Here is a 13738-nt window from a genome sequence, read left to right on the forward strand (position 1 = left end):
CTGCCCATGTGTAAAAGTACACGAGTCTGTAAGTCTTTTTCTAAAACATATGCACACACACACACACACACACACACACACACACACACACACACATACACACACAGCAACAAATTCCACCACGTCGCCCCTTTGTTTACAAAGTTTAACACCCCAACCGACTAAACGACTTATTTCAAAGTGTGTTTACTGGAATTTAGCGACATTTAATCAGCTCATTAATACATTAATAAACACAAGGGTTAAAAAGCGACAATTTAAATGTTGTTACGTTAAAAAAAGCTCTCTAAAACCTTTTTTTTAGATTTTTATCCAACAGCACTACATAACTTCTCTCAAGCTGGTTCGTCGAACATGTTAGGATTCCTCACAAAGATTCAACACGACAAGAACAGAATAGCGGAGCACAGCACAGCAAATGTCACAGACCGCCTACACTACTCGCTACAACATTTCCCGCCCACTGGACAACCTAAGGCACTTACAGACTTCAATAAACTGTAGAGACAGACCCAACTTTCGTTTTTTCGTTTTATGGTTCAAAATGGTCTGAGGAGAGAAAGGGGCACCAGTACAACATAATACCAACAGTTTACCACAAAAAAAAATAAAACACCCCCCCCCCAAAAAAAAAAAAAAAAAAAAATACGAGCAGCAGCGACAAGACAGGTTGAACAATTGACGAAAACATCCGGGGAACATGTCATTGCGTTCGGCGTCACCGACAACCTGCGCTACATACTGTCTAAGTCTTTCTAGGTCTACCACCAAGGTGAGTACATCCGCACCACTGTCTAAGTCTAACAGAAGGTGAGTACATCCGCACTACTGACTAAGTCTAACAGAAGATGAGTACATCCGCACTACTGTCTAAGTCTAACAGAAGGTGAGTACATCCGCACTACTGTCTAAGTCTAACAGAAGATGAGTACATCCGCACTACTGTCTAAGTCTAACAGAAGGTGAGTACATCCGCACTACTGTCTAACAGAAGCTCAGTTCATCCGCACTACTGTCTAAGGTTAACACAAGGTCCGTACATCCGCACAACTGTGTAACAGATTCAAGGTAAGTCTAACACAGGGTCAGTACATCCGCTACATGGGCGAAGTGCTCTCGAGTAAAAATACTCAATAAATATGACGTCAGACTTTCAAGGAGGCGGCCAGTCGTGCCATGCAAGATGGATGATGTTTTGTGGAGCTCTCACATATCTGCCTTGCCTCTATTACTGAAGCAGTCATTCATGCTGACAACACTCAAACAAACATATGTAGAGTAAACGCTTGATATATTCCAAAGCTCAGAAACCCAACAGGTGATGAAATGCTAAATCAAACGTCATGCTTCAAAAAAATAAATATTTGTAACACTTTGCGAAAAAAGGAACGTACTGCATAAGCGTTAAAAAAAGTAAATGGGTTTATACAACAAAACCTGACAGCCCTAATGTTGGCACTAATCAACCAAACACATGCTTCAGAAAGAAATAGCCTTTGCTCATAGGAAGACCAAAAAACAAAAACAAAAAACAAAAAACAAAAAACAACAACACATCTAGAACAAGTACCACCGTGGATATGCCCCCTAATAATTATCATCAGGCTTGATCAAACGTAAGCTCGCAATAAAGCAATAGCATTGTTCTCTTTATCATTCAACTATCATGGCCAAAGTAAACGGTAACATTACTGGAATCTGTAAGTGCCAGAGTTCTGATCAAACGGTAGCATTACTGGAATCTGTAAGTGCCAGAGTCCTGCCCAGTAGACACACCACCAGCAACAATTATTGCCTTGCAACATCTCAGAAGGAAGACAGAAGTCTGACACAGGCTGATTTATTTCATAAGGAAAAAAGTGGTCGTCGAGAGTGATTTAAGGCAATGTTTTGAGAGAACAAACATTTTGACTTTAAAAAGTGCATAAACTCGGTCAACTTATTAAGTAAGAAGCTCGTTTCATAAAAACACCATCATAGCATCAGAACAGGACAATTTTCAAGAGAATGGAATGACTCACTTTACGTTTAGGACTAAAACGATTACCATTTACTAAAAAAAGACTTAAAACGTTTTAGACTGAATATCTCATGTTTCTTGTGCTGGTTTCTTCAACTAAGGCTAGTAGAGACTTTTATCTTCTCCAGAGATGCCATCTGTTATTTTATCTTTGTCTGTTCATATCCTAAAGGCACACACGCACCATCAAGGGAAAAGTCTGCTGAGGCGAGAAATAAAAGGAAGGGAGGTGAAGCTTAGCACATCTCAAAGTTATAAACCGTAGGTGCTCTGGCAACCAAAAAGGGTTTTTCAGGGATGGGAGGGAACCTGTAGAAAGGGGGGAGTAAACAATGCAGGTGTCAGTTGGGGCGTGGCTTGAGACCCAGTGCGTGCACACAAATAAACACACATACACACACATAAACACATACATACACACACACACATACATACATACATACATACACACAGTCAATCGGGTTTACTTGATATTCAGTCAAAGACAGCCATTTTTTGTCCCTTCAATACGACCGATTCCATCAATGTCGTCGAAGATTAAACAAGTTTGATTTCCAAAGTCATGGTCGAATTTCGTTGACTTCGGTGGCATGTGGCCAAAATGGCAGCTTTTGTCACGTCAATGACTGAATCAACGATGACGTAACGAGCGGTGTCGTTGCCACGCTGTTCAAAGATACTAAGCCCAGAAAACTTTTTTTTTCAAACAGAGAAAGGAAAAAAGAAACTGTTGTTGTTTTTTCTGTACCTATATTATACTGTATCTTTCCTTGCTGTTTCCAATATTTAGAATTTGACGAAATATTTCTGAAACACATACACAAACTATACAACCAGTTAAGAAACTGCAATAAGAAATTTACAAGATAGAATTACATTACAAGTTGAGGCTAGTACATCAGAACAGCGGGCCCACGATAAGCAGATGAGGGAAACCCCAACAACAACAACAACAACAACCACCAAACCCCACCCTAGACTACACTGCGCTCAACAAAACTAACGCCCACACATTCTAAGCAATTAACAACTTATACATCCATAATTAGAAAACAAGCCGTGACGGTTTGGGGTAGCCAACTGGTGTCTACCTGCATGCTCTGTGAGACTCATAGACCTCAACGACAATGTCCGACAGGCCCGGCACTGTAACGGACATTGCTCTTGGCTTTGTATCACTATAACAGACATTGCTTTGTATCACTATAACGGACATTGCTTTGTATCACTATAACGGACATTGCTTTGTATCACTATAACGGACATTGCTCTTTGCTTGGCTTTGTATCACTATAACGGACATTGCTTTGTATCACTATATATCACTATAACACATTGCTTTGTATCACTATAACAGACATTGCTTTGTATCACTATAACAGACATTGCTTTGCATCACTATAACGGACATTGCTTTGTATCACTATAACAGACATTGCTTTGTATCACTATAACAGACATTGCTTTGCATCACTATAACGGACATTGCTTTGTATCACTATAACGGACATTGCTTTATATCATTATAACGGACATTGCTCTTGGCGTTGTATACATTAACTTTGCTGCACTGCTGCACAACATGAGCATGTAAACAAAGGGCAAAAGAACGGCCTCGCTATAGTTGAGTGCACACGCAGCCTTTCCCTCCCTGCCCGCCATTTGGGTCCAAATACAGTCACAAATACAGTCACAAATACAGTCACAAACACAGTCACAAATACAGTCACAAATACAGTCACATATACAGTCACAAATACAGTCAAATCGTGTGCTCAGTGGTGTTCCAGAATTACATCAGAAAGCACAGTCTTGGATATCACAATACAAAACAGTGAGGTTTTTGTACAATTTTTTTCTCCAGATTTTCTCACCCAGCCTCTGACAGCTTCAAACAGTTCACAACAAAGAAAGGCATTTTGTGCAATCGTTTCTCTTTGGAAATAGAAACTAACAACCACTTGCTCAAACAACAAAGAACAGTTGGGAAAAGAATGGAGAGAAAACCCTTCTATCAAATGTTAAAATCCTGCAACATACACCCTCCAAGGAATAACTTATACTGATACTACCTTTGTTATTGTCTTCGTTAGAACAATATTTTTTTCCACCACATAGAGTATTTACCTGTGAACTCAGTTTCTGCTGTGAAGTCTATTCATCCAAGACACACTACGATTCTGATTAACGAAGAGATAATTTATTTCCTTTTTTGGTTATTTTTGGATTAGAGAGTAGACAGACACTGAGGACATAACCCAAGATGTCAGCCCAGCAGTGTCAGTGAAACAGTTACACACGCCCACAGTTGTGTCGTTTAGTACATCATACAATATCCATCACACACAAAGAAAAGTGATTAAACAAAAAAAAAAAAGGTTGCTTCTATACAATAAAGACAAAAACTTCAAAAAAAAAAGAAAGAAAAAAAAGAGACAGACACTGATCTCTCTACTTACACTATCATTCTAATCTCTTTACTTTGAGTACAGAACTTTTCTACACACAACTTTCCTAAGAATGGAAGGAGAAAATGCAAAAGCATTATTAGCATAATAATTATGGCAGTAAAAATGAAGGTAAAAGAAATGTGAGAGACATACGGAATGCTTTAGAGCGTCTACTCTTTGTCAAATTTCCTCGGCATGCAAAACATTAAAATGGCTAATACGCAAAGTTTGAAACCTTCTGTTAGTTGTTTTTAAAATCTATACATATAATATTCAAGTTTGGGTGGCAAGATAACAGTGGACTGCTGAGATGTGAACATGCAACATTTTCAGCGAAGCTTGCCCTTAAATACACGTAGTTGTCAGGAAACCATCACCCAAAACAGAGCCTTTGAGGATAAAATATACATTAAAAACTATACAAAGATAAACTTTACTATAGCTATAATATTGAGAAAAAAACAGAGTAAGTCTTGATTGAATTATTTTAATTATAAAGTAAAATTAGTCCACTGAAACAATGGAAAACCTTTCAGAAGGAAAAAAAGTAAGAAAATGTATCAAAATGTGTTACAATATTTGTAAACTGCAGCAAATGTCATCATTAAATGCAAAAATAGAAGAATGCTACTAATGGTGGACTAGTGAGTCAAATGACAGTCAGTTCCCAAAACATACACACAAACAAACACACACACACAAACACACAGTGAAGAGTGAAACACGAAAGAAAAGTTTTATTCAAGTAACAAATCCGACAGTGGTGAAGAAAAGGCAAACTGTGGTTCTCGGTGTAAGCAAAAACACACACACACACACACGCACACTGTGTGGCGAACAGCACAACTCCTCTACACCATTTGTTCATACCTACTAGTGGTTTAGCTCACTCAGAAGATCAAGATTTCTATCAAAATCCAAGGAAAAGGGACAATTAAGTCAGAATATTGAAAAGAGGGATCCATAAAGCGTATTTGAATAATTTTTATCTTTCCAAAAATCTTACACTCAAAAGAAAGAAAACAAAAAAGAAGAAAAATCTCATTCTCATGAAAAAGAAAAGAAGAAAAGACACTGTCTACAAATTCTTTCTGAAATGTCAAATGCATTATAATGAGAATGTTGTTCTACATTTGTTAACAAATATATGACTCCCACTGTTCTGAAGGCTGGGAGAATGTTTGTGCCAATAAATAATTGCTGCCTTTCTCATTTGCATTTTTTGGTTTTATTTCTTTAAAAATTGTTGTCCAAATATTCCCAAAGCTAATATAACATCAGTGGAAAAATTATTTCCTAATCTATATATAACATTTTTCCTGACCCAAATCCAGGCCACCTGCTCATTAACAAACTGGTTATACCCACAGGGAGGCCCACACTTCAGCGGGAACATTTACTGGTCTGTTATGTCCTTCATTACTATTCACGTGCCTGTGGGAACATTTACTGGTCTGTTATGTCCTTCATTACTATTCACTTGCCTGGGGCAAAAACTTATGCTTTAAGTAGAATTCTAAATTTCTATTTCGTGATCAGTCAAGTCACAACAGCAGACACCAAGTTCACTGACACATGTCCCGCGTTCGCGTGTAGTTTGATGGTTTTCCACAGCGAGCATGTCGTGTCGCAGATAGTCAGCAGTATAAGGGAAATAGAACACTGTAGAGAAGTAGAGCAAGCAAACTACCCCCTCGGGTGTATCCACCAACCATGCTCGGGGTCACACTGGTCGGAAATACATTTGAACAAGAAGAAGAACAAGAAGATAAAGAAGATGATAAAGAAGATAAAGAAGACCATAAAATAACTTGAGCCCTAAAGGGCAGGTCGAAAACTCCAAAGGAAACTAAGAAGAGGAAGCCTGAGAGAAACAATTTATTGGAACAGACATAGGACAAGGACAGGACTGCAACAGCCTGAGGGTCAATTGACCTGGAAGGCTGACTGTGAGTAATGAAAAGCTTTGACTGTCATGAACATTCACCACTCCGAAGTGGGAGGACAAGGAACAAACTGAAAACTTTGCAGAAACGCGACAAGCATTGGTCATACAGCTGCACCAGAAGCATCTAGTCCCAGTTTTTGGGGGTTGTTTTTTTTAGTTGGAGTTTGAAAAACCATTGGGTGTTAAAATGTAAAAATAAACTGGTGTTATGTAAACTGAAGAACTGTTTGCGTTACTGTAAGTCTTAACCCTTGCCACTATCTCAATAATGAGAACCACCCACAGTGTAAAACATGATCTGGACGGAATTTTGACAGTCCTCAAACTGAACGAAAAATCTGATAAAGCATCAGCATGTAAATAAGTAAACACAGAACAAGGGATAAATACAAGAGATAAACTCAGAAAAGATTCCTAACTTTGTAAAAGAAAACACCAAATCAGTGAAGCAAATACAAGTACAGAAAAAACCATGTAAAACCTCCATAAAAATGAATTCCAGATAGTATATGACATTGGTAATCTCATCATGTGTTTGGAAGATGAGGAATATTTACAGCTGCGTACAATTTGCATTTGCTAAAAAAAAAAGATTTTTAGCCATCAAGAAGAACAATCAAGAATTTCAAGGAGAACGAACAATGTACTTACTTGGCTCTCAGGATGCCGCTCCTAGTTTTGCGAGTTGGGTCGTTATCGGGAAAGCTTGACTTTGCCAGAATATCGTCAAACTGTTTGCGGGGTAGACCTGTGGCAAGGAACAAACCATGACATATCACAATGAATGATTCAATCTAGTGTAAATTTTTTACGCCCCAAAAGTAAAGACAAAAAGTTAACAAAGAGATGGCAGAAGAAATTAGTACACATAGGTGTATCTTGAAAAAATTGAGGGAAAAAATTCCAGCTCTCTATCAGAACAAGAGCACCAAGAAAAAACAAATCAACACAACACCACATGTATAATACTTAACAATATTGATTAAATTACTCGTCACAAGAACTAAGTTAAAGGACAGGGTACATTTTTCTCATAACTAGTCTCCAGAGCTGTGCACATAACAAGTGAAAGTAAGTGAATTTTGAAGTGCACCAGTGTGTCCAATTCAATTGTTCAAGGAGCCAAACTCAAAATTAATTATACTTAAATTTCCAGGCTGAACTGAATTACCACATTAAGCAATGAGTAACTAATCCTGTTTTTAAATAATAGTATAAATTAAAACAGACACAAGTCATAATGATCATCATTATAATAACAAATCAAGGCATACATAATTTCACTTTAAAGCCAATTTATTATGGCAGGATGTTGTCATTTCTTTTAGGCAAAAAGTTCATTTACGATTGAAGGAAAGTTCTGTGTTATCGAGATCCTCAGATTGGACTAGCTACAATTCTCTTGGGGGCCAAATATAATTGTTGAGGTTGACACCTGTGAGGTTGACACCTGTGAGGTTAACTGACTACAGCCGTTAGAAAAGTTCTACAGGAGACAGATGAAGTGCAAGAACATGTTTATCCTTATTGAAGGTGAAGAACTCATTCCCCCCCCCCCCCCATCCTCCCTCTTAGATAAGTTTTAAAAGTTTGGATGTTCTATTTAAATAAACCTAGCCCAAACATGGATGAACTCTTGTCAGTGTATTGGAGGATGAGAAGGAGAAGGAGGACGAGGACGAGGACGAGGAGGATGAGGAGGAAGAAGGAAGAAGAAGAAGAAGAAGAAGAAGGAAGAAGAAGAAGAAGAAGAAGAAGAAGAAGAAGAAGAAGAAGAAGAAGAAGAAAAAGAAGAAAAAGAAGAAGAAGAAGGTGATCATACCAGGCATGACGTAGCCAGAAACACCAGTCTGGCGGGTAGAGGCACTTCTGACCGGGGGCAGATCTCTGAGCCCTGTAGCGGTCAGAAAACAGACGGAGTAGAATCACACTTTTCTGCAATAAAACACCTTGTCTCTTGCCAATCTGCCCGCCTCAGTTGTTTGGGTTCAAAGACAAGTTTCTCTGTCATGTTCCCACCTTCAGTTTGGTCTCCCCATTCCTCTCATGCCTTCTACTTTTGCGCCCAGAATATGTTTCTCAGGCGAATCATAGTGTTTGATATGCCCCAAGAAGCTCAATTTCAATTTCATTACAGAAGACTTTTTGTGTTTCTATACCTCTATTCAAAACTGAACTGTGATTGAAATACATAATGAGTTCACTGAAAGACAGAAACAAATGCATGGGTAGGAGACTAAATTAAAATAAGCATGATAACAATAAACGTAGGTTGTGGGTTGAATTAAAAGTGAGCTAACAATCACTGATCTACTATACTATATCTATGGTACGTCTTTGCTAACAATGAGGGGTCCAGGCATATGGACACCAAAAAAAAAAAAATTTACTCTAAAACAAGGGGATGTAACAAGAAGGATAAAAAATGTTATAGTACTCATCATTTTTACTTCCCTTACCTACTACTCCCTCATAACCTCTCCACAACCTTAGTGTCGAAGCCTTCTATCCAACTGTCCCAGGAAAATATTCTACATGTCAATCAAAAGCAGTACAGAATTGTTTTTTCTTTTAATATCTTCAAAAACCTACACACACAGTCAGTACCCTGTGCTACCTAGCCAGAGGGGAAGTGAGGGTTACAAAAAGGCCAGGTGCTGTAAGGGTTAATGACCCAGAAAGTACTAAGTAAAAAGATATGAAAAGAAGACCTTTACCATAAAGAATCGAGATGATTAAAATTAAAACGACACTAAAAAAGAAGACATTTTAAAAAAGACCTACATCACTAAGAATGGAGATGACTGACATTAACAAATTACACCTTAACTCCCCCGGACCGCCGGGGAATTCCCTTGCGCGCGCCACCCTGACTCCCCTGGAAAGGCCCACGCCGACCTAGCGTCTTTAGAAACGAAGTCTCGCCTTGACGAGACTCTGGGGCTGAGATTTTGATTTGCATAGTTATTGCAAAAAGTTTCTTCTTTCGGTTGATACCAAAACTAAATTTTCCGGGCCAGTAGTTTTAGTGCTGATAGAAGTGCGATCGCGTTACCAACACTTCGTAGGTGTCTCGACTTGTTGAAAAGCAACACAATTGAGTTCGAAAAGGGAAATAAAGATGGATTTGAGCAAAAACAAACATAATATGACAAATCAGATGACTCAGATTTTGATGAAAACGTTGTAGCAAGAGTTTGGGGCGATTCAGATTGATCAGACGTAGAAAATCTAAAATTTAGATCTAGGGCCCGACCGCACGGCTGAGAATGAGAGTGACGGGTCGGACACCCCGATTGAACTAAAGTTAGAACAATTCCAACAGTTTGCGCATACACAAAGTTATATTTTTCAGAAACTACATTCATTATTCGTTTTAACTTTTATTTTTTCAGAATTTTTAGACTTTGTTTAGTATTTTTTTAAAGTGTTTTTTTAAACGCTTGTATTCACAGGAGGTGGGTTCTTTCCCCTTACTTGGGATCTAACAATGGACTTCCCGTCCGGGCCCTTAGGGTGTCATGTGTTAAGTCCGGGCCGTTAGGGTGTCATGTGTTAAGTCCGGGCCGTTAGGGTGTCATGTGTTAAGTCCGGGCCGTTAGGGTGTAATGTGTTAAGTCCGGGCCCTTAGGGTGTCATGTGTTAAAACGACACAAGGCTCTGGCCAAGGGGTCGGTGAAATAAACTTCCAAATAAAAGACGAACCATTAGTTGAGACAGCTGAGAAGGTGTCTTGTCGAGAGAGTTCATCCTGACCCTTCTTCCGGTGGATTTCTCGGCTGGCCTGCCAGTTCATGAGAAACTGACGAGTTGTGTCTGTGATGCTTTTGCCGTCTAATATCTCTGTACATAAAACAAAGGACAATACATATATCTCTGTACACAAAACAAAGGACAATACATATATCTCTGTACACAAAACAAAGAGCAATACATATATCTCTGTACACAAAACAAAGAACAATACATATATCTCTGTACACAAAACAAAGAGCAATACATATATCTCTGTACACAAAACAAAGGACAATACATATATCTCTGTACACAAAACAAAGAGCAATACATATATTCTCTGTACACAAAACAAAGAGCAATACATATACAAAACAAAGGACAATATGTAAATCTCTCCAGAGAAAACAAATGTAGCAATGCCAATGAAAATTTAATTTTTCACTTTAGCCCTAAACAACTTCTCGACACAGAACGTTCAAATTTGAGCACACTATAGAAGATAAATAGATCTATTACCATCTCGGCGTTGAAATTCAAACTCCTTATAGCTTTCGGTACACCCGATACGAAAGTGTTCCCGACACCAAAAATATAGGTTTATTTATATGTACGAACTTCAACATCCACATACCATTAAGTTTGCCCTATTTTCTGATTGGTTGCCGAGTTTCATTCACATTGGCTCAGAAATAGAGCAGACCGAGGTTGACAAAGTTAGTCACCTACGCTATGACCCGGTCCAAAAATTCACCCGTATATGGGGACCAAATTTTCGCCGCACGGGAAAGCCCGATTGGCATTGCAACAAATGTCAATACGTATATTATTATATGGTTACATCAGAGCTGTAAACAAACGACAATACGTATATTCTTTTACTTTAGTGCTGGTGACAAGAGATCTCCAGAAAAAGAAATTTTGGCAGTTGATTTACTTTTTCACTCTGGTGTTTCTAGACAAGTCATCATCCGTGGGTGGCTGGCGGCGCCACTGACACGTCCACCTTCTCTTCTCTCTCTCTCTTCTTTCTAGCTGTCCATCCTGTTTTTCTCTGGACTTATTGACCCTAATAATCAAGTCAATGTTTTATAGTCTTTGCTCACACTGAAAAAGAAAAACACTCACTACCCCAGGACAAAAAAAATGAGGAGTCCTGTAACACATACCACTGTGCTTTTCCACAGCAATAACTCAATCCTTGCACTTGTCACAGTGATGCAAAGTTTTTCCTCTCATCACTGACAACATTTTAGTGTTCCTAAATATTTCTATTTCCTCTCTTTGTATGTCAGAAGGAAAGATGCACAGAATGAAACAGCACGTACCGAGGTGTTTTCCCATGACAATAATCCGATCCTTGTACTTGGCACGCAGGCACACGGGGTTCCCGGCCAGGTCCAGCCGGCCCAGCCGGTGCCAGGCGGTCAGGAGGTGAGCCAGCTCCTTCATGTCGCTCAGCTGATTGTCCGTGGCCAGGAGCTGTGTGAGGCCGGGGAGCTGCTCCAACTCGCGGATACTGGTCAGGTTGTTGCCGGAGACGTTGAGCACTTGGAGACACGCCTGGGGGGAGAACAAGGAAAAGTTGGAGAAAACTAGGGCTAGGTAGTCCAGACATTTCTATTAGTGCCACCCTCAAACTACCTGTTAAAAAAGTAATACGTGTTTACGAATTCAACAGCTTGAATAGTACACCACACTAGTCAACCCTTTCTTATTCAACGGAACCGATAAAATAATACAGAGCAACCCGATTAGCACGCACGCACCTCATTATTCCCCACCTCAATGGTAACCTTGGCTAAGACAAAAATAGATTACTGACACCAAGCTGACCTCCTGGTTTTTTCCTTCTCAGAGACAAAAAAGTGTCAGAGACCATGTTAGCCGTCAGAATGTACTACTTTCACTTCCACTGAGCACAAAAAAGTTGGAAGTTGAGCTATTTACAGTCTAAGCTGTGGGATAACGTGAATGGGAAACTGTTGAGTCACAGAGACTGAGCTCAAACTGGACACTCACGGCCAGAGCTTTCACCGTCCGAGGATCAAACAGGAGCTGTTCTCCGGGTGGCAGACGTTGACTTTCCACATGCAGCTCCTGCAGCTGTTGTAGCTTCTCCAGGCCCTCTAAGACAGTGATGGTGTTGCCACCTATATACCTAGTAAAAAACCAAAGCAATATACACATTTTTACTTTTTCCCTCTTTCTCCTGATGGTTTTAACTGATTTTTTGTGTGTTTCTGTTTGGGTATAGCACCAACTGGCCACTAAAAGATTATTTCAAAGGCTGAGTACTTGCTCTGGTGTTTACAGTAAAGACGAAATAACGAAAAGGAGGAAAAAAATATCCACGAAAAGGAAAATATAGACATGAGCCCAACTCGTTCATCCCTTCCGCTCTGAAAACATAAAGCAACTCACAACTTTTGCAGACGTGTGAGGGCTGAGAGATTCTCGATGCGGCTGATGTTGTTGTTCTGCAGGTAGAGATGCGTAAGGCTCACGTTCTGGTTGAGTAGCGGCACTTTGTTGAGGACGTTGTCGTACAAGTACAGGACGGTCAGATTACGGCACAGGGACAGGTCCTCCCCCTGGGCAACACGACAGGAGGAACAACAATAACAACAACAATAGCAATAACAATAACAAATGTGACAATAACAAATGTGTCATAACAACAACAATAGCAAATGTGTAATAACAATAACAATGCAGCCTTTCTACTGCTACTCCTAGGCTCCTTCTTACTGCTGTCTTTCTACTACTACTCCTTGGCTCCTTCTTACTGCTGTCTTTCTACTGATACTCCTTGGCTCCTTACTGCTGTCTTTCAGCCACAACCCTGATCTTCTAGTAGAAAAGATCTACACCTAGCCCTCTCGGACAAGGGCGAAAAATCTTGGAGGTCCCGTGTGCAAGTTGCGCACGTTAAAGATCCCTTGGTGGTCTAAAACTGATAAGAGTAGGCTTCAGCCACTACACAGGCAAAATTCAAAATTACCTACCAAATGAAAATGTTTGGTGTGTCCTGCGCGCTCATATGACCTTATGCAGTTGAGAGCAGTGTAAAACACTTACCAAGAAAAAACAAGATAGTTTCAAAAGTGCCCACTCACAAACAATACAGCTCAAGGCACTTTACAATACTTCTATCTTAACTCAAAATGGATGGTTATAAACATGCATACATTCGCTCTTTACATTAATGCTAATACATATTTATAAACAGACGTTCATACTACCACAACCAATTCATGAGTCTGTACGTCCCATTTACCACGACAGACCACTACTATCAAAGTAAAGATCTATTCAAGCTCTGCAAGCAGTGGGTGAAATCAGTGCCAGCTTAGCCCTGCTTTGGTTCATAGACTAAATAAGGGGGCTCTCCTGGCCTAGAGGTTAAGGTGTTAGCCTCTCATTCAGAGGTCCCGGGTTCGAATCCGGGCAGTGACCGAAAAACTTTCTTATCTAAATTTGTCTCCTTTCACCCCATTCCCTGCTCTCTAGCAATGTTCTGTTGTCTGCTTTCGTCTCCTCTTTCTGCCCCCCACCCCCTCACCTCCTTTGCCCCTTCCTCTG

At 39.7% G+C, this 13738-nt stretch overlaps 1 protein-coding gene across 1 annotated transcript in view; it reads right to left on the reverse strand.

Moving 5' to 3' along the window:
• Positions 1 to 13738, reverse strand: part of LOC101846503 (protein phosphatase 1 regulatory subunit 42) — a gene marked incomplete in the record, with an annotated part of 27078 nt that overhangs the window by 10087 nt on the left and 3253 nt on the right. Inside the window, 6 exon segments of the mRNA XM_013082508.2 lie at positions 7070 to 7166; positions 8241 to 8312; positions 10124 to 10261; positions 11482 to 11716; positions 12176 to 12314; positions 12578 to 12747. Of these exon segments, the coding sequence (XP_012937962.1) occupies positions 7070 to 7166; positions 8241 to 8312; positions 10124 to 10261; positions 11482 to 11716; positions 12176 to 12314; positions 12578 to 12747 (851 nt within the window).

This window comes from Aplysia californica, unplaced genomic scaffold (genome assembly GCF_000002075.1).
Source record: "Aplysia californica isolate F4 #8 unplaced genomic scaffold, AplCal3.0 scaffold00178, whole genome shotgun sequence".
NCBI lineage: Eukaryota > Metazoa > Mollusca > Gastropoda > Aplysiida > Aplysiidae > Aplysia > Aplysia californica.